The 21,113-nt window shown below is 49.2% G+C and overlaps 1 protein-coding gene and 2 long non-coding RNA genes across 32 annotated transcripts in view; all 3 read left to right on the forward strand.

Annotated features, from left to right (window-relative positions):
- Positions 1–21,113, forward strand: part of MUC19 (mucin 19, oligomeric) — a 301,846-nt gene that overhangs the window by 264,773 nt on the left and 15,960 nt on the right. For 18 of the 30 annotated variants that reach the window (XM_032347804.1, XM_032347806.1, XM_032347777.1 and 15 more), the window contains 9 exons: positions 5,535–5,570; positions 5,868–5,966; positions 11,608–11,643; positions 11,941–12,039; positions 15,954–15,992; positions 16,762–16,860; positions 17,964–17,999; positions 18,297–18,395; positions 19,624–19,689. In XM_032347804.1, coding sequence (XP_032203695.1) covers positions 5,535–5,570; positions 5,868–5,966; positions 11,608–11,643; positions 11,941–12,039; positions 15,954–15,992; positions 16,762–16,860; positions 17,964–17,999; positions 18,297–18,395; positions 19,624–19,689 — 609 coding nt within the window. Of the gene's footprint in view, positions 1–5,534; positions 5,571–5,867; positions 5,967–11,607; positions 11,644–11,940; positions 12,040–14,412; positions 14,535–15,953; positions 15,993–16,761; positions 16,861–17,777; positions 17,855–17,963; positions 18,000–18,296; positions 18,396–19,623; positions 19,690–21,113 lie in introns of those variants that run through there. The other 12 variants (XM_032347784.1, XM_032347785.1, XM_032347790.1 and 9 more) reach the window with 8 other exon arrangements.
- On the forward strand, positions 2,210–3,436 carry LOC116593506. Its single transcript, XR_004286913.1, has 2 exons — positions 2,210–2,316; positions 3,337–3,436. It is a non-coding gene; the product is annotated as an uncharacterized LOC116593506 (long non-coding RNA).
- Positions 14,558–14,932, forward strand: LOC116593507. Its single transcript, XR_004286914.1, has 2 exons — positions 14,558–14,612; positions 14,645–14,932. It is a non-coding gene; the product is annotated as an uncharacterized LOC116593507 (long non-coding RNA).

The raw sequence follows: 21,113 nt of genomic DNA on the forward strand, positions 1-21,113 counted from the left end.
CTCTTGGGCGGCCCCTGTCCTGGTTTGTTCATCTCGGCAGTGTTTCTCGAGCCTCTGCGCAGACGTGATGGATAGGGGAGCGGCGTGTGGTCAGACTCCCCAGATTCGGGCCTCTGGGCTTCTGAGCCTGAGTCTGGATGGGCATGGGGTCATGCTTTAGCCCGTCTGGCTCCAAGTGAGTGCGGAGGCCCGACAGGAACACGTGCGTGCAGCTGCTCCACGAGCCAGTGTCCGGAAAGTGCTTTGAAAGCAGAGGGCAACACAGTGTGTTCTGCTCCACCAAAGCTCCTAGTAGAGAGGTAGTGTGGGTTTGGAGCGGGAGCAGGGGATCAGCAGCCGGTGAGAGCCCTGGAGTCCCAAGCACTGAAAGGCTGGTGGGAGCGGGTTGAGAATGTCTTTCCGAGGCCAGGGCTTTTGTACGTTTCAGGGGGATTTCTGGCACATCACGAGGTGAGGTCTTCTAATGCATTTTGCCTCTTGTCCCAAAGTCAGAGTGTCAGACGGGCACAGCTAGAGGTTCTGTAGGAATTGTGTGGGCAGCAGGACTTTATTCTAAGAGCGCATCCATGGCGGCAGGGAAGTAAGGGCATCAGGCTAGGTATGCTGTCGAGGCCGAAAACGAAAGAAGTGGAATCCCTTCTGTTCTCCTTCCCAGCTGACTGCCCCTAGTTGAAGGCTTCGCATGCTTCCCACATCAGTTTTCTCCTTCCTTCGTGGAGGGGGAAGGACATACCCCTCCCTTATGGGACCTGTGGACAGACTCTCTGTGCTAGTGCCGCCTAGTGTAAGACCCAGGAAGTGCTCAGTCAAAGGCCCTCTCTGGCCACTAACCTTTTGAGGGAGCATCATCCACTGTGTACACGCCTTTCGATTTCAGCCAAGGAGCTGGAGGCTTGGAGGGAGCATGGTATGGATCCTTCTGAAGCTGACCTTGCAGGCAATTATACTGAAGAACTCTAGAATGTGCACTGCAAGAATGGCCAAACAGTGTTCGTTTCCGTCCAAGCAAAAGGGATCCTCTGAGGGCTCACGCCGCCTTCGTAGTAGCTAGAAAATTCATTGTACTCCCATCTGTGACGGGTTTCAAGAGACTCGAGGGCCCGGATTCAAGATGGGTCCCCGCCATCCCCATCTCCAAAACACCACACAAAAAGAGAAAGAGAGGGAGAGAGAAGCGGAGCCCATTGCCTCGTTTTAGCCCCACCCTTCACCAGGAAAGCCCTAGACGTGTGTTTTCTCACTCATACGCTACAGACATTTGCGATGTGTCCTCTACCATGTGTGGTGAGCCACTGTTTTTCCCTTCACCCGGTGTGGCTCAGAACCCGTTTAGACGTGGCCATTTTGCAGAAGAGTTGATTGTGTCCCACGGGAAGAGGCTGCCTTGAATGAAGGGTGGTTGTGTCCAATTGGAAGGAGCTCAGATGAGAATCACTGAAATGCCCCAGAGGTGACCTATCTCCAGGGAACTGGAATCGGCACGGAAATGGTCGAGAGGATCAGGGTCTATCCTGCAGCATAATTGTCCCCTGGGGAGTCTCTGGGGGTCAGGGTCAAAGAGTCTTTCTACATGACCCTTCCATGCCGATGAGCAAGACGTGTCCATTCCATGTCCCGTCAGCTTGGGATTGGTGGGAAAAGATGAGATCTGTATTGGTCTGTTGGTGGAGTGTGCCTGGCCCGGACTGGGTAAGACTTGTCAATTCAAGCATGACACTACCTTTGCGAATGCTCACATCAACTTCTCTCACACTACTTAACACATGGATCACAGCGATGGTGTGAAGCATTCCAAAAAGGACACGGTAGTACTCACGTCATGTTCTCTTCTCTGTTTCTCTGGTCTCAAGTATGGCATTTCCATCACTAGGAAGCCTGGGTGCTCCCAAAACTACAAGAGGCGGTACATGATTCACAGAGGCAGCATTACCTGAAAACGCCCTATGACTTATGGTCAGAGGGACTGGATGGCTTGGATTTCAGTCCCAGCCTTGTCAGTGACCAGAGCCATCTTGCAGAAATCACTTACTTTTCATGAGGCCCATTCTGTTCTTCCTTTTGGTTTTCTTTTGTTTTGTTTTGTTTTTCCCTTTGTGGTGAACGAGCAAGATGGGCAGAGGGAGAGGGGGAGAGAGCATCCGAAGCCGTCTCCACACCCAGCTGGGAGCCCAACCCCCGGTTACATCCCACAACCCTGCGATCAGGAGCAGAGCCTTAACACAGAGGTTTAAGTGACTGAGTCCGCAAGTGGACCCTCATTTCTTTCTTTCTCCTCAGGAACAGCTCGAGGTCTCCAGACTGAACGTTCTACTACAGGTGAGTATATTATGCCAAAAATTTATTGGGGACTACGAAAAAAAGTAAAAAAAGACGAAGAGGAAGAAGAAGAAGAAGAAGAAGAAGAAGAAGAAGAAGAAGAAGAAGAAGAAGAAGAAGAAGAAGAAGAAGAAGAACAAGAAGAAGAACAAGAAGAAGAACAAGAAGAAGAACAAGAAGAACAAGAACAAGAACAAGAACAAGAAGAACAAGAAGAAGAAGAAGAAGAAAAAGGATAGAATAAAAGAAAAAAAGGCTCAGGCTGAAAATGTTGTGAAATTCGGGTTTTTTTGAGACAGAATTTGTATGAGAGTATGGCTTTGGAGAAAGACAGGCAAAGAAGGAATTTACAGAGCTTTGACTATGGTTATCAAATCTTATTTCCAAAGACTTAAATTTCACTTGGTTTGGACCAGGTTAGAGCGATGGGCTTAAGTAGAGGGTCCCCTTCGACTTTCCTCCATCCCGTTTCACAAGAATATCGTCTCTCTGACAGAACTCAGGAGCATCACACTCCACAGGTTAAAGAAAAAAAAAAAACAATTTTAAAAAAGTTAGACTAGCCTAAGAGGAAAGGTGCCTCTGTCTAAGGACATATTTTGACCTCGTAGGTGTTTTAAGTGGAAGGGTGCCATGAGCTCCATCCTGTCATTTCCTCATTGTTCCTAGCATCCCTGAGGGATAGTGTGATGAGGGCGGGAGGTTCCATTTCTTTGGATGCAAGGTCACGGTGATATGTAGAGGAAGACGTAAGATGACCCAGTTGGAGATGTGGAAAGTACGAGTGTGGCAAAGAAGGCCGCAACCACCCCAAGAAGGAAGTAGCAAGGATGATAACAAAAAGCGGAGCAGAGTTATATTAGAACAAAATCTCCGGGAAGTCTGGACAGCAAGTCGCTGGAAGAACGTCGATTGCATTTCCTCGGGGGCGGGGGCGACTGGCGGGAGAGGTCCATTCCCCTTTGGGCGAAAAAGGGCAAGTGTGTTTGAAATGAGCAGTTCATTCTACGGTTTTCTCAGGTGTTGCTGGACGTCCGGTTTCCACGACCCTCAATGCTGGCAGCCTAGGCAGCACTGGAGCGGGCCCCGCCTTCACCAGTAGCCCTGGCCACACACCAGGTAAAGCCAGTTCCCAACAACGGAGCCCGTCGATGCCTATTCAACTGGTTTCATGCAGTGCTGCTCAGTCCAATAGCGTCCAGACTGGCAGACATCTGACCCGTTCTGTCGACTGGTGATAGCACGTATACCCGTATTCAGCAGGGTTTTCCATCTTTTGTGCTTGCTCTTGATGATGTTGTTGTTGTCGTCGTCCTTCTCTTGACCCTGAAGAGAAAGGCACAAGGGACACAGGCTTCAGAGCAGGCGAGGCCAAGAAGTGATTGAAAGGCCATGTCTTCCATAGCTTCCCAGTACCAGTCGTCCTGGATTTCACGTCAGGACCCCTTGGAGATTCTTGGACAGGAGGGGTGCTAAGTGAGCTGATGGCGTTGGGATGACATTCAGTAACATGGGAAAAGGAGAGATTTCCCTGGTCCATGACACTTCTTTGATGTCAATGACATCAACTTTCAGATGATGCCTGAAGCTTAACGATGAGACTCAAATCCCATTGAGAGCGTGGCCGATGGGCATCTTTCCTCCCAGAAGGAAGCTAGCCACGAAAGGTCTCAGGAGAGGTAGAGGCCAGATTCGAACCCCGAAAGCTCTGGGCCTCCTCTGGCATGGCTCCACAGTGGTGGGATCTGTGCGATAGGGCATGCTTCTGAGATGAAACGGACGACAGCGTGCTGGTCCTCGTGCGCCACGGACGGCGTTTGTCGTACCGTGGGTTTCAAGAACAAAAACGTGAGGGCCGTTCCACCGGTAGACATGATTTGGAGTCAAAGCCAACGATCCTGTGTTCATGCTGCCGTGTAGGGAGTGAGGCATTAACCTCAAAGGGCAGTCCAGTTTGCTCTCCTCGCAGTCCCATCTGCCCGTGGCCTCGCTCAGGCGGTCCACGTGTGCCACCTAACACCCGCGGTTGTCCAACGTAGCTCATCTTCCTCAAAGCCGGAGCTGTTCAAAGAATGGTTGCCAGACCAACAGCATCCCCCTCTCCAGGGATCTTTGCAGAAATGCCAGTGTTCCTGCCCCCGAGCCTAGCAACAGACACTGTGCCAGAGGGGCCCAGCAAATGGTCGGAACAGGCAGTCGAAGGCCGCAAAGCCTGTCACCGTTGAGACCATTTCCAGACTTTCGCCAGGTCCCCCCGAAGAACCCTTAGTCTATACCCCACCACAGGGGACTTCCCGAAACTCAGCTTGACACCTCGTCTCTCTCCACGTCTTCAAAGCCCTCCGGAGTTCTGGTCGCTTTCAGCAGGAACCAAAAGTCCGTCCCGGACCATGAGGCATCATTTCTTTAGTATGCACAGTGGGCTTTGACTTGGTGTGTTGATCTGTGGACCCATGGCCCAGTGATCCTCAGCTACATTTGTGTTGGCCTCGCCCGATTTCTGATGTCAGATTTCGGAGGCTGATCCTTTCTGGACAGAACGTTGCCAGCACATGATCCTTTGGTAGGGTGAAGGATCGAATCTGCGGCAGCCCAACGTACGCAGCGCGTTCTGCATGCCGTTAGAGTCGGGAATTTGCTGAAGGGTGAGGGGACTGAGCATGTAGTGTCTATGTTCACAAATCAAGGCCAGCATTCTTGGGGCATGATGGCAAGGGCTTCAGCTGGGTCTTGTGGCAGCCAGGCGGTCGACGGGACAGGGGCTTGGAGCAGGGCTCCTCAGTGTTGGGTCCACAAAGGAGGGCCACCCGGAACCGTTCGCTCCTGCTCCATGCTGTGCTACGAGGGGAGTAGCAATTTGTCGCGTGGCTTTTCCCTCTGTTGAGGAAAAGCTGACGGTTTCTTTGGGCTTGCGGTGTCAAATGTCCTTTCTGGATGTGTACGGCCCTTCCCCAAAGACGGCCTCCCACCAGGGCCGCTTGGAAATCGTAGAACAGCACACGTGCCCTGAGGAACGGCATGAGAGTCGACAGTCCAGGATGAGGCTGGCAGGGTTCGGCTCCTGGATCTGCTGCCCACTACCTGGGTGACGTGGAGCAGGCCCCTGGGCCCCGGCTGCTCCGTGGGACCCCTAAGAGCGCCTGCGGGGGATGGCTTCTGTCAGAGCAAGTGCACTGATTTCTGCCCAGGGTAACGTGGAGTGTGCTGTCTCTTTTCAGGAGGAACCGGCAGCCCGACTGCAGCCGCCAGAGGAGGTAAAGAACCCAGCACGCCCCTGGAACCCAGCGCAGGAGAGCCCAGCACAGGGAAATCAGACAAGTCAGGATTGGCCCTTTAGCACCTATGTGGTGGCATTGAACGTGACACAGGGCGAACTCACGATTGAGCTGTGTGTGATGTGAGACTGATACTAGCTATGTAGCTGCAGACACCCTCGGAGTCCTTGAAAGCTGCTGTTGTGTGGGAAGCCTGACTTCTGTCCTGTCTGGGAAGAGGGACATGCAGAACCCTGCATGTGTAGGAGTCAAACCGTTTCCCCGTTGTTGTGTCAGGGACCCCGGAAGGTACAGAGGGCTTCACCACAGCCGCAGGGAGTGAGAAGACAAGTGGAGATTCAGCTGGCCCAGACACAACCTTGGGAGACAGAGCAGGTATGGAAATACAAGGTGGAAAGCATCTGCTTCCTGACGTGCGGGAAGCTGCCGGTGGCTTCTGAGGGAGGGGATCCTAGCCAGCTGGTACTGCCCATCCTCTTGGGCGGCCCCCTGTCCTGGTTTGTTCATCTCGGCAGTGTTTCTCGAGCCTCTGCGCAGACGTGATGTATAGGGGAGCGGCGTGTGGTCAGACTCCCCAGATTCGGGCCTCTGGGCTTCTGAGCCTGAGTCTGGATGGGCATGGGGTCATGCTTTAGCCCGTCTGGCTCCAAGTGAGTGCGGAGGCCCGACAGGAACACGTGCGTGCAGCTGCTCCACGAGCCAGTGTCCGGAAAGTGCTTTGAAAGCAGAGGGCAACACAGTGTGTTCTGCTCCACCAAAGCTCCTAGTAGAGAGGTAGTGTGGGTTTGGAGCGGGAGCAGGGGATCAGCAGCCGGTGAGAGCCCTGGAATCCCAAGCACTGAAAGGCTGGTGGGAGCGGGTTGAGAATGTCTTTCCGAGGCCAGGGCTTTTGTACGTCCCAGGGGGCTTTCTGGCACATCACGACGTGAGGTCTTCTAATGCATTTTGCCTCTTGTCCCAAAGTCAGAGTGTCAGACGGGCACAGCTAGAGGTTCTGTAGGAATTGTGTGGGCAGCAGGACTTCATTCTAAGAGCGCATCCATGGCGGCAGGGAAGTAAGGGCATCAGGCTAGGTATGCTGTCGAGGCCGAAAACGAAAGAAGTGGAATCCCTTCTGTTCTCCTTCCCAGCTGACTGCCCCTAGTTGAAGGCTTCGCATGCTTCCCACATCAGTTTTCTCCTTCCTTCGTGGAGGGGGAAGGACATACCCCTCCCTTATGGGACCTGTGGACAGACTCTCTGTGCTAGTGCCGCCTAGTGTAAGACCCAGGAAGTGCTCAGTCAAAGGCCCTCTCTGGCCACTAACCTTTTGAGGGAGCATCATCCACTGTGTACACGCCTTTCGATTTCAGCCAAGGAGCTGGAGGCTTGGAGGGAGCATGGTATGGATCCTTCTGAAGCTGACCTTGCAGGCAATTATATTGAAGAACACTAGAATGTGCACTGCAAGAATGGCCAAACAGTGTTCGTTTCCGTCCAAGCAAAAGGGATCCTCTGAGGGCTCACGCCGCCTTCGTAGTAGCTAGAAAATTCATTGTACTCCCATCTGTGATGGGTTTCAAGAGACTCGAGGGCCCGGATTCAAGATGGGTCCCCGCCATCCCCATCTCCAAAACACCACACAAAAAGAGAAAGAGAGGGAGAGAGAAGCGGAGCCCATTGCCTCGTTTTAGCCCCACCCTTCACCAGGAAAGCCCTAGACGTGTGTTTTCTCACTCATACGCTACAGACATTTGCGATGTGTCCTCTACCATGTGTGGTGAGCCACTGTGTTCCCCTTCACCCGGTGTGGCTCAGAACCCGTTTAGACGTGGCCATTTTGCAGAAGAGTTGATTGTGTCCCACGGGAAGAGGCTGCCTTGAATGAAGGGTGGTTGTGTCCAATTGGAAGGAGCTCAGATGAGAATCACTGAAATGCCCCAGAGGTGACCTTTCTCCAGGGAACTGGAATCGGCACGGAAATGGTCGAGAGGATCAGGGTCTATCCTGCCGCATCATTGTCCCCTGGGGAGTCTCTGGGGGTCAGGGTCAAAGAGTCTTTCTACATGACCCTTCCATGCCGATGAGCAAGACGTGTCCATTCCATGTCCCGTCAGCTTGGGATTGGTGGGAAAAGATGAGATCTGTATTGGTCTGTTGGTGGAGTGTGCCTGGCCCGGACTGGGTAAGACTTGTCAATTCAAGCATGACACTACCTTTGCGAATGCTCACATCAACTTCTCTCGCACTACTTAACACATGGATCATAGCGATGGTGTGAAGCATTCCAAAAAGGACACGGTAGTACTCACGTCATGTTCTCTTCTCTGTTTCTCTGGTCTCAAGTATGGCATTTCCATCACTAGGAAGCCTGGGTGCTCCCAAAACTACAAGAGGCGGTACATGATTCACAGAGGCAGCATTACCTGAAAACGCCCTATGACTTATGGTCAGAGGGACTGGATGGCTTGGATTTCAGTCCCAGCCTTGTCAGTGACCAGAGCCATCTTGCAGAAATCACTTACTTTTCATGAGGCCCATTCTGTTCTTCCTTTTGGTTTTCTTTGGTTTTGTTTTGTTTTTCCCTTTGTGGTGAACGAGCAAGTTGGGCAGAGGGAGAGGGGGAGAGAGCATCCGAAGGCATCTCCACACCCAGCTGGGAGCCCAACCCCCGGTTACATCCCACAACCCTGCGATCAGGAGCAGAGCCTTAACACAGAGGCTTAAGTGACTGAGTCCGCAAGTGGCCCCTCATTTCTTTCTTTCTCCTCAGGAACAGCTCGAGGTCTCCAGACTGAACGTTTTACTACAGGTGAGTATATTATGCCAAAAATTTATTGGGGACTACGAAAAAAAGAAAAAAAAGACGAAGAGGAAGAAGAAGAAGAAGAAGAAGAAGAAGAAGAAGAAGAAGAAGAAGAAGAAGAAGAAGAAGAAGAACAAGAACAAGAAGAAGAACAAGAAGAAGAACAAGAAGAAGAACAAGAAGAAGAACAAGAAGAACAAGAACAAGAACAAGAACAAGAAGAACAAGAAGAAGAAGAAGAAGAAAAAGGATAGAATAAAAGAAAAAAAGGCTCAGGCTGAAAATGTTGTGAAATTCGGGTTTTTGAGACAGAATTTGTATGAGAGTATGGCTTTGGAGAAAGACAGGCAAAGATGGAATTTACAGAGCTTTGACTATGCTTATCAAATCTTATTTCCAAAGACTAAATTTCACTTGGTTTGGACCAGGTTAGAGCGATGGGCTTAAGTAGAGGGTCCCCTTCGACTTTCCTCCATCCCGTTTCACAAGAATATCGTCTCTCTGACAGAACTCAGGAGCATCACACTCCACAGGTTAAAGAAAAAAAAAAAAACAATTTTAAAAAAGTTAGACTAGCCTAAGAGGAAAGGTGCCTCTGTCTAAGGACATATTTTGACCTCGTAGGTGTTTTAAGTGGAAGGGTGCCATGAGCTCCATCCTGTCATTTCCTCATTGTTCCTAGCATCCCTGAGGGATAGTGTGATGAGGGCGGGAGGTTCCATTTCTTTGGATGCAAGGTCATGGTGATATGTAGAGGAAGACGTAAGATGACCCAGTTGGAGATGTGGAAAGTACGAGTGTGGCAAAGAAGGCCGCAACCACCCCAAGAAGGAAGTAGCAAGGATGATAACAAAAAGCGGAGCAGAGTTATATTAGAACAAAATCTCCGGGAAGTCTGGACAGCAAGTCGCTGGAAGAACGTCGATTCCATTTCCTCGGGGGCGGGGGCGACTGGCGGGAGAGGTCCATTCCCCTTTGGGCGAAAAAGGGCAAGTGTGTTTGAAATGAGCAGTTCATTCTACGGTTTTCTCAGGTGTTGCTGGACGTCCGGTTTCCACGACCCTCAATGCTGGCAGCCTAGGCAGCACTGGAGCGGGCCCCGCCTTCACCAGTAGCCCTGGCCACACACCAGGTAAAGCCAGTTCCCAACAACGGAGCCCGTCGATGCCTAATCAACTGGTTTCAGGCAGTGCTGCTCAGTCCAATAGCGTCCAGACTGGCAGACATCTGACCCGTTCTGTCGACTGGTGATAGCACGTATACCCGTATTCAGCAGGGTTTTCCATCTTTTGTGCTTGCTCTTGATGATGTTGTTGTTGTCGTCGTCCTTCTCTTGACCCTGAAGAGAAAGGCACAAGGGACACAGGCTTCAGAGCAGGCGAGGCCAAGAAGTGATTGAAAGGCCATGTCTTCCATAGCTTCCCAGTACCAGTCGTCCTGGATTTCACGTCAGGACCCCTTGGAGATTCTTGGACAGGAGGGGTGCTAAGTGAGCTGATGGCGTTGGGATGACATTCAGTAACATGGGAAAAGGAGAGATTTCCCTGGTCCATACACTTCTTTGATGTCAATGACATCAACTTTCAGATGATGCCTGAAGCTTAACGATGAGACTCAAATCCCATTGAGAGCGTGGCCGATGGGCATCTTTCCTCCCAGAAGGAAGCTAGCCACGAAAGGTCTCAGGAGAGGTAGAGGCCAGATTCGAACCCCGAAAGCTCTGGGCCTCCTCTGGCATGGACTCCACAGTGGTGGGATCTGTGCGATAGGGCATGCTTCTGAGATGAAACGGACGACAGCGTGCTGGTCCTCGTGCGCCACGGACGGCGTTTGTCGTACCGTGGGTTTCAAGAACAAAAACGTGAGGGCCGTTCCACCGGTAGACATGATTTGGAGTCAAAGCCAACGATCCTGTGTTCACGCTGCCGTGTAGGGAGTGAGGCATTAACCTCAAAGGGCAGTCCAGTTTGCTCTCCTCGCAGTCCCATCTGCCCGTGGCCTCGCTCAGGCGGTCCACGTGTGCCACCTAACACCCGCGGTTGTCCAACGTAGCTCATCTTCCTCAAAGCCGGAGCTGTTCAAAGAATGGTTGCCAGACCAACAGCATCCCCCTCTCCAGGGATCTTTGCAGAAATGCCAGTGTTCCTGCCCCCGAGCCTAGCAACAGACACTGTGCCAGAGGGGCCCAGCAAATGGTCGGAACAGGCAGTCGAAGGCCGCAAAGCCTGTCACCGTTGAGACCATTTCCAGACTTTCGCCAGGTCCCCCCGAAGAACCCTTAGTCTATACCCCACCACAGGGGACTTCCCGAAACTCAGCTTGACACCCCGTCTCTCTCCACGTCTTCAAAGCCCTCCGGAGTTCTGGTCGCTTTCAGCAGGAACCAAAAGTCCGTCCCGGACCATGAGGCATCATTTCTTTAGTATGCACAGTGGGCTTTGACTTGGTGTGTTAATCTGTGGACCCATGGCCCAGTGATCCTCAGCTACATTTGTGTTGGCCTCGCCCGATTTCTGATGTCAGATTTCGGAGGCTGATCCTTTGTGGACAGAACGTTGCCAGCACACGATCCTTTGGTAGGGTGAAGGATCGAATCTGCGGCAGCCCAACGTACGCAGCGCGTTCTGCATGCCGTTAGAGTCGGGAATTTGCTGAAGGGTGAGGGGACTGAGCATGTAGTGTCTATGTTCACAAATCAAGGCCAGCATTCTTGGGGCATGATGGCAAGGGCTTCAGCTCGGTCTTGTGGCAGCCAGGCGGTTGACGGGACAGGGGCTTGGAGCAGGGCTCCTCAGTGTTGGGTCCACAAAGGAGGGCCACCCGGAACCGTTCGCTCCTGCTCCATGCTGTGCTACGAGGGGAGTAGCAATTTGTCGCGTGGCTTTTCCCTCTGTTGAGGAAAAGCTGACGGTTTCTTTGGGCTTGCGGTGTCAAATGTCCTTTCTGGATGTGTACGGCCCTTCCCCAAAGACGGCCTCTCACCAGGGCCGCTTGGAAATCGTAGAACAGCACACGTGCCCTGAGGAACGGCATGAGAGTCGACAGTCCAGGGTGAGGCTGGCAGGGTTCGGCTCCTGGATCTGCTGCCCACTACCTGGGTGACGTGGAGCAGGCCCCTGGGCCCCGGCTGCTCCGTGGGACCCCTAAGAGCGCCTGCGGGGGATGGCTTCTGTCAGAGCAAGTGCACTGATTTCTGCCCAGGGTAACGTGGAGTGTGCTGTCTCTTTTCAGGAGGAACCGGCAGCCCGACTGCAGCCGCCAGAGGAGGTAAAGAACCCAGCACGCCCCTGGAACCCAGCGCAGGAGAGCCCAGCACAGGGAAATCAGACAAGTCAGGATTGGCCCTTTAGCACCTATGTGGTGGCATTGAACGTGACACAGGGCGAACTCACGATTGAGCTGTGTGTGATGTGAGACTGATACTAGCTATGTAGCTGCAGACACCCTCGGAGTCCTTGAAAGCTGCTGTTGTGTGGGAAGCCTGACTTCTGTCCTGTCTGGGAAGAGGGACATGCAGAACCCTGCATGTGTAGGAGTCAAACCGTATCCCCGTTGTTGTGTCAGGGACCCCGGAAGGTACAGAGGGCTTCACCACAGCCGCAGGGAGTGAGAAGACAAGTGGAGATTCAGCTGGCCCAGGCACAACCTTGGGAGACAGAGCAGGTATGGAAATACAAGGTGGAAAGCATCTGCTTCCTGACGTGCGGGAAGCTGCCGGTGGCTTCTGAGGGAGGGGATCCTAGCCAGCTGGTACTGCCCATCCTCTTGGGCGGCCCCCTGTCCTGGTTTGTTCATCTCGGCAGTGTTTCTCGAGCCTCTGCGCAGACGTGATGGATAGGGGAGCGGCGTGTGGTCAGACTCCCCAGATTCGGGCCTCTGGGCTTCTGAGCCTGAGTCTGGATGGGCATGGGGTCATGCTTTAGCCCGTCTGGCTCCAAGTGAGTGCGGAGGCCCGACAGGAACACGTGCGTGCAGCTGCTCCACGAGCCAGTGTCCGGAAAGTGCTTTGAAAGCAGAGGGCAACACAGTGTGTTCTGCTCCACTAAAGCTCCTAGTAGAGAGGTAGTGTGGGTTTGGAGCGGGAGCAGGGGATCAGCAGCCGGTGAGAGCCCTGGAGTCCCAAGCACTGAAAGGCAGGTGGGAGCGGGTTGAGAATGTCTTTCCGAGGCCAGGGCTTTTGTACGTCCCAGGGGGGTTTCTGGCACATCACGACGTGAGGTCTTCTAATGCATTTTGCCTCTTGTCCCAAAGTCAGAGTGTCAGACGGGCACAGCTAGAGGTTCTGTAGGAATTGTGTGGGCAGCAGGACTTTATTCTAAGAGCGCATCCATGGCGGCAGGGAAGTAAGGGCATCAGGCTAGGTATGCTGTCGAGGCCAAAAACGAAAGAAGTGGAATCTCTTCTGTTCTCCTTCCCAGCTGTTGCCCCTAGTTGAAGGCTTCGCATGTTTCCCACATCAGTTTTCTCATTCCTTCGTGGAGGGGGAAATACATACCCCTCCCTTATGGGACCTGTGGACAGACTCCCTGTGCTAGTGCCGCCTAGTGTAAGACGCAGGAAGTGCTCAGTCAAAGGCCCTCTCTGGCCACTAACCTTTTGAAGGAGCATCATCCATTGTGTACACGCCTTTCGATTTCAGCCAAGGAGCTGGAGGCTTGGAGGGAGCATGGTATGGATCCTTCTGAAGCTGACCTTGCAGGCAATTATATTGAAGAACACTAGAATGTGCACTGCAAGAATGGCCAAACAGTGTTCGTTTCCGTCCAAGCGAAAGGGATCCTCTGAGGGCTCACGCCGCCTTCGTAGTAGCTAGAAAATTCATTGTACTCCCATCTGTGACGGGTTTCAAGAGACTCAAGGGCCCGGATTCAAGATGGGTCCCCTCCATCCCCATCTCCAAAACACCACACAAAAAGAGAAAGAGAGGGAGAGAGAAGGGGAGCCCATTGCCTCATTAGCCCCACCCTTCACCAGGAAAGCCCTAGACGTGTGTTTTTTCACTCATATGCTACAGACATTTGCAATGTGTCCTCTAACATGTGTGGTGAACCACTGTGTTCCCCTTCACCCGGTGTGGCTCAGAACCTGTTCAGACGTGGCCATTTTGCAGAAGATTTGATTGTGTCCCACGGGAAGAGGCTGCCTTGAATGAAGGGTGGTTGTGTCCAATTGGAAGGAACTCAGATGAGATTCACTGAAATGCCCCAGAGGTGACCTTTCTCCAGGGAACTGGAATCGACACCAAAATGGTCGGGAGGATAGGGTCTATCCTGCCGCATCATTGTCCCCTGGGGAGTCTCTGGGGGTCAGGGTCAAAGAGTCTTTCTACATGACCCTTCCATGCCGATGAGCAAGACGTGTCCATTCCATGTCCCGTCAGCTTGGGATTGGTGGGAAAAGATGAGATCTGTATTGGTCTGTTGGTGGAGTGTGCCTGGCCCGGACTGGGTAAGACTTGTCAATTCAAGCATGACACTACCTTTGCGAATGCTCACATCAACTTCTCTCGCACTACTTAACACATGGATCATAGCGATGGTGTGAAGCATTCCAAAAAGGACACGGTAGTACTCACGTCATGTTCTCTTCTCTGTTTCTCTGGTCTCAAGTATGGCATTTCCATCACTAGGAAGCCTGGGTGCTCCCAAAACTACAAGAGGCGGTTCATGATTCGCAGAGGCAGCATTACCTGGAAACGCCCTATGACTTATGGTTGGAGGGACTGGATGGCTTGGATTTCAGTCCCAGCCTTGTCAGTGGCCAGAGCCATCTTGCAGAAATCACTTACTTTTCATGAGGCCCATTCTGTTCTTCCTTTTGGTTTTCTTTTGTTTTGTTTTGTTTTTCCCTTTGTGGTGAACGAGCAAGATGGGCAGAGGGAGAGGGGGAGAGAGCATCCGAAGCCGTCTCCACACCCAGCTGGGAGCCCAACCCCCGGTTACATCCCACAACCCTGCGATCAGGAGCAGAGCCTTAACACAGAGGCTTAAGTGACTGAGTCCGCAAGTGGCCCCTCATTTCTTTCTTTCTCCTCAGGAACAGCTCGAGGTCTCCTGACTGAACGTTCTACTACAGGTGAGTATATTGTGCCAAAAATTTATTGGGGACCACGAAAAAAAGAAAAAAAAGACGAAGAGGAAGAATAAGAAGAAGAAGAATAAGAAGAAGAAGAAGAAGAAGAAGAAGAAGAAGAAGAAGGAGAAGGAGAAGGAGAAGGAGAAGAAGAAGAAGGGGAAGTAGGAGGAGGAGGGGGATGAGAGAAAAAAAGAAGAAAAGGCTCAGGCTGACAATTTTGTGGAAATTCGGGTTTTTGAGACAGAATTTGTATGAGAGTATGGCTTTGGAGAAAGACCGGCAAGGAAGGAATTTACGGAGCTTTGACTACAGTTATCAAATCTTATTACCAAAGACTTAAATTTCACTTGGTTTGGACCAGGTGAGAGCGATGGGCTTAAGTAGGGGGTCCCCTTCGACTTTCCTCCATCCCGTTTCACAGGAATATTGTCTCTCTGACAGAACTCAGTAGCATCACACTCCACAGGTTAAAGAAAAAAAACAATTTTAAAAAAGGTAGACTAGCCTAAGAGGAAAGGTGCCTCTGTCTCAGGACATATTTTGACCTCATAGGTGTTTTAAGTGGAAGGGTGCCATGAGCTCCATCCTGTCATTTCCTCATTGTTCCTAGCATCCCTGAGGGATAGTGTGATGAGGGCGGGAGGTTCCATTTCTTTGGATGCAACGTCACGGTGATATGTAGAGGAAGACGTAAGATGACCCAGTTGGAGATATGGAAATCACGAGTGTGGCAAAGAAGGCCGCAACTACCCCAAGAAGGAAGTAGCAAGGATGATAACAAAAAGCGGAGCAGAGTTATATTAGAACAAAATCTCCGGGAAGTCTGGACAGCAAGTCACTGGAAGAACGTCGAGATCTGTATTGGTCTGTTGGTGGAGTGTGCCTGGCCTGGACTGGGCAAGTCTTGTCAATTAAAGCATGACACTACCTTTGCGGATGCTCATATCTGCTTCTCTCTCACTACTTAACACATGGATCATAGCGATGGTGTGAAGCATTCCAAAAGGACATGGTAGTACTCACGTCATGTTCTCTTCTTTTTTTCTCTGGTCTCAAATATGGCATTTCCTTCACTAGGAAGCCTGAGTGCTCCCAAAACTACAATAGGGGGTTCATGATTCACAGAGGCAGCATTACCTGAAAATGCCCTATGACTTATGGTCCGAGGGACTGGATGACTTGGATTTCAGTCCCAGCCTTGTCAGTGACCAGAGCCATTTTGCAGAAATTACTTACTTTTCTTGAGGTTAATTCTGTTCTCCCTTTTTGTTTTTGTTTGTTTGCTTGTTTGTTTGTTTTCCTTCATGTGGTGCGGTACGTGGGGCTCCATTTAATGGTTGAGAGCATCCAAAGCATTCTGCACAATCATCTCAGAACCCAACCCAGGATTTTGGTCCACAACACTGAGCTCATGTTCATAGACTTTTTGAAGTGTTAGAGGCTTATCCATCTGAATCCGATGTGACTCCTCATTTCTTTTTTTTTTTTTTTTTTCCTCTCAGAAACAGCTCCAGGTCTTCAGACTGTACGTTTCCGTATGGGTTAGTATACCATGTCCTATCTTTTTATGTACCAAAGGAAAAAGAAAAGTAAGAGTGAATATTTCGGAGATCTTTAGATTTTATTGTAGAATTTTTGTGAGAGTATGGAAGTTGAGAAACTCTGGCAAACAAGGTATTTATGAAGCTTTATCTCCATATTTCAATTATATCCTCTAAAACTTGGAATTCACTTGGTTTATACCAGTTTCGAGAGATGTGCTGTCATAAGGTTTCCAGTTTGACTTTCCTCTGTCTCCTTAACATGAAAATCATCTCTATGACAGAACTCAGTAACACCATACTCCAGATTTTTAGAAAAAGCAGTGTAGAATAGGAGAAAATGTGCCTCTGTCTAAGGATATATTTTGGTCTTGTAGGTGTTTTATATATAAGGGTGCCATGAGCTCCGTCCTGTCATTTTATCATCATTCCTAGCATCCCTGAGGTACAGTGTAATGAGGGCAGAAGATTCCATTTCTTTGAAGCAACGTCATGGAGATATATAGAGGAAGACCTAGCATGACCCAGTTTGAGATGCAGAAAACATGAGTATGGCAAAAGAAAGCAACAACCACTCCAAGAAGGAAGTAGCAAGGATGATAACAAAAGGTGGAGGAAAGTTATATTAGAACAAAATATTAGGGAAGCCTGGAAAGAAAGTCGCTGGACTTCTGTTTTCTCTGGGGGAACTGGCAGGAGAGGTACATTCCACTTTGGAGTAAAGGGCAAGTGTGGTTGAAATGAGAAGTTCCCTCTATGGTTTTCTCAGGTGTTGATGTACATCCATTTCCCACGACCCTTGATGCTGGCATCCTCGGTAGCACTGGAGTGGGCGCTGCCGGTACTACCAGCCCTGGGGCCATACCAGGTAAATCCAGTTTCAAAAAAAGGAGCACTTTGGCTCCTAAGCAAATGGTTTCAGGTAGTGCTTCAGTTTTTGTGCTTGCTCTTGATGTGTTGCTTGTTGTTGTTGTTGTCGTCGTTCTCTTGACCCTGAAGAGAAAGGTCCCCCCAACAAACCCTTAGTCGATATCCCACCAAAGGGGACTTCTCAAAATTCAGCTTGCCACCATGTCTTTCCACTTCTTAAAACCCCTCAGGAGTTCTGGTCACTTTCAGCATGAACCAAAAGTCCATCCCAGACCATGAGGCATCATTTCTTTAGTACGCTCAGTGGGCCTTGACTTTGTGTGTTGATCTGTGGACCCATGGGCCAGTGATCTTCAGCTACATTTGTGTTGGCCTCGCCCGATTTCTGATGTCAGATTTGGGTGGCAGATCCTTTCTGGGCAGAACGTGGCCAGCACATGATCCTTTGGTAGGGTGAAGGATCGAATCTGCGGCAGCCCAACGTAGGCAGCGTGTTCTGCATGCCGTTAGAGTCGGGAATTTGCTGAAGGGTGAGGGGACTGAGCATGTAGTGTCTATGTTCACAAATCAGTGCCAGCATTCTTGGGGCACGATGGCAAGGGCTTCAGCTCGGTCTTGTGGCAGCCAGGCGGTCGTCGGGACAGGGGCTTGGAGCAGGGCTCCTCAGTGTTGGGTCCACAAAGGAGGGCCACCCGGAACCGTTCGCTCCTGCTCCATGCTATGTATGCTAGGAGGGGAGTAGCAACTTGACGCGGGGCTTTTCCCTCTCTTGAGGAAAAGCTGATGGTTTCTTTGGGTTTGCTGTGTCAAATGTCCTTTCTGGAGGGCCCCCCACTAGAGCCGATTGGAAATCGTAGAACATGGCTCCCTCAGCACACATGTCCTGAGGAACCACGTGAGAGTCAAAATTCCAAGGTGAGGCTGGCAGGGTTCGGCTCCTGGATCTGCTGTCCACTACCTGGGTGGTGGAAGCATGAAGCAGATCCCTGAGCCTCTTCTGCTCTGTGGGACCCCTAATAGCGCCTGCCGGAGAGGGCCTCTGTCCGAGCAAGTGCACTGATTTCTGCCCAGGGTAACGTGGAGTGTGCTGTCTCTTTTCAGGAGGAACTGGCAGCCTGACTGCAGCCACCAGAGGAGGTAAAGAACCCAGCACGCCCCTGGAACCTAGCGCAGGAGAGCCCAGCGCAGGGAAATCAGACAAGTTAGGATTGGCCCTTTAGCACCTATGTGGTGGCATTGAACGTGACACAGGGCGAACTCACGATTGAGCTGTGTGTGGTGTGAGACCGATACTAGCTATGTAGCTGCAGACACCCTAGGAGTCCTTGAAAGCTGCTGTTGTGTGGGAAGCCTGACTTCTGTCCTGTCCAGGAAGAGGGACATGCAGAACCCTGCGTGTGTAGGAGTCAAACCGTTTCCCTGTTGTTGTGTCAGGGACCCCGGAAGGTACAGAGAGCTTCACCACAGCTGCAGGGAATGAGAAGACAAGTGGAGATTCAGCAGGCCCAGGCACAACCTTGGGAGACAGAGCAGGTATGGAAATACAAGGTAGAAAGCATCTGCTTCCTGACCTGCGGGAAGCTGCTGGTGGCTTCTGAGGGAGGGGATTCTAACCGGTTGGTAGTGCCCGTCCTCCTGGGTGGCCCCCTGTCCTGGTTTGTGTGGGCTTCTTCTCGGCAGTGTTTCTTGGGTCTCCATGCAAATGTGATTGATAGCAGAGCATTGTGTGGTCACAATCCCCAGATTCCTGCCTCTGGACTTCTGAGCCTGAGTCTGGATGGGCATGGGTTCATGCTTTGCCCATCTGGCTCCCAGTGAGAGCTGAGGTCAATGCATGAAACTTTCCCTCGATCCATTGTATTTAAAGTTCTTTGAAAGGAGAGGGCAATGCAATGTGTTTTGCTGCCCCAAAGCTCCCTATACATTTTTTGTGTAGTTTTTAATATATAGGGGATTAACTGTGGGTGATTCCATTTGAGCCTCATTAAGATAACACACTGTCAAAGACTGTGTTAAGAATGTCATTGAGAGAATATAGCTTTTTTAAAATTTAAATAAGTGCCAAAACAGGAAGTATCTTTCATCACACCCTTGTTTTTTTTTTTGTTGTTGTTGTTCATTTGTATTATTGACATATCAAAGAATCTTTGGGAATGTCATAAAAATGATGGACAGTTTTTAGTGGATCTTTAATTTGCTGTTTTCTCCAATCTTTCCTTCAAATCTACTATTTTTGCATTAAATATATATTAATATATATGGTCTTCCAGTACACAGTTTATAAATTCAGGAATTTGTGGAAGTACCACTGGAATTGGTGAAGGCATGACCACTAGATCACCTTTCATTGGTTTCAGGCCAGTTTGATATTCAGCTACAAGCTGCAGGCTTGATTGCTTATTTTGACAGTGCTCCATCATGAACTTAGCTGGGAACTCAAGTTTTCATGAGAAATTTAAGTCAGTTTAGCAATGTTTATAGTTTCAATGGCTTTTTAATTTTATGACTATTGAACAGGTATTGTTTGATCATTTGTATCACAACCATTTATTTAGACTAGAATTGCCAGTTATAAATGCAAGGTGCCATTGAACTGTGAAGTTCACATAGGTAAGAAATACTTTGTTAATATTAAGTATGTCCCATTTGGAATGTGATTTTTTTTTAATCTGGGATTTAAATTTACAGGGTGTCTTTTGTGATTATGTACTAAATCTGACAATCATTTTGTGAATTGATTGCCAATGTTCTTTTCAATTAGGAGGAGCGGATAAGGGATTTGCAGCCACTTTTGTAGCTTTTGGTGAAACCACTTCTGTTGCACCAGGTACTGAAAGAGCATAATCAAAATAAATCCAGGCAATGGAAATGTGATTTCTTTTTTTTTTTAATTTAGTTTAATTTTTTCAGTGTTCCAAGATTTCATTGTTTATGTACCACACGCAGTGCTCCATGCAATACATGCCCTCCTTATTACCCACCACCAGGCTCACCCATCCCGTGACCCCCCTCCCTTCCAAAACCCTCAATTTGTTTCTCAGAGTCCACAGTCTCTCATGGTTCTTCTCCCCCTCTTAACTTTTCCCCCAATTAACTTTTCCTTTCCTTCTCCTAATGTCCTCCATGTTATTCCTTATATTCCACAGGTGATTTCTTTACTTAACATTTTGACAGAGACAATGTGTCCTAAAGAATTTAATTATCATTATTTGTGTAATGTCAAAACAGGAGATCAAAAATTAATCAATACTTCTCTGTTATGTAAATAATATCACACTGAGTGCTCTAGAAAACAGAATAGTCATGTACTTGTTCCCTTAGAATTTTATTTTTGAGCAAAAGTAATTAATATTTATATATATGCAAAGGCAAATACCATTATAGCAGAAAAGAATCAAAATCAAGGAAATGTTCCATGACAGGCTTGGAATGAGAACTCAAAAGGAAATTCTATTAGGGAACTAATTAGTCAGAGTTAAAAACAAGATAGAATTATTCTATCTTAAAAATAAAGTGATAGTATGATCAGTACACTATGACTATATCTTTATACTTTAACTTGAGCAAAACCTCAAAACATGAGTGAGTTGAGTGAAATTTTAAGGATATATTCCATTTTATGGGATAAAGGACAGTCATATTTCAGCTGTTAGGGTCATAGAATTAAAAACAAAATCTTCTTTCAACCCAGATACCCAGGCCCAAAGACAGTAGAGAAAAAAACAGTTTTCAATGGAATAACTATTAAACTTGCAAGTGATGCAAATTATGAGCTGAATTCATTTAGAGATTGTAAAGACAGGAATCTTACAAGCAGACCATTTTTACATACATTTTCTCAGGGAAAATAATTACTGGTTCTCAAATAAGAAAACTTTAAAACACCATTTATTATACAGAGTTTATCCTAAATTCACCTGTTAATTGGGGTGATGGTTACTTAACTGGTTTTATGGTGTTTTATCCTCCTGATAAAGGAGGAAGGTTTGTCCCTAGAGGGAGATAAGAGTACTATCTCCCTTGATGTTTACATCCCCAAAAGATAGTTCCCAAGGCCTTGAGAAAGACCTTCCTGAGTCATTAAGCTGGAAAGAAGCCTATTCAGATTTTTGAAAGATATACATACATTTCAAAGACAGAAAACATCTGAAATGACAAATATTCCAAAGCAAATGATCTAAGAAAAAAAAAGGGGGTAGTCTCCCTTTATTTGTACCAGAAAGAATTAAGCCTCTTAATTTAAATTTTTGT

This window comes from Mustela erminea, chromosome 6 (genome assembly GCF_009829155.1).
Source record: "Mustela erminea isolate mMusErm1 chromosome 6, mMusErm1.Pri, whole genome shotgun sequence".
Lineage (NCBI taxonomy): Eukaryota > Metazoa > Chordata > Mammalia > Carnivora > Mustelidae > Mustela > Mustela erminea.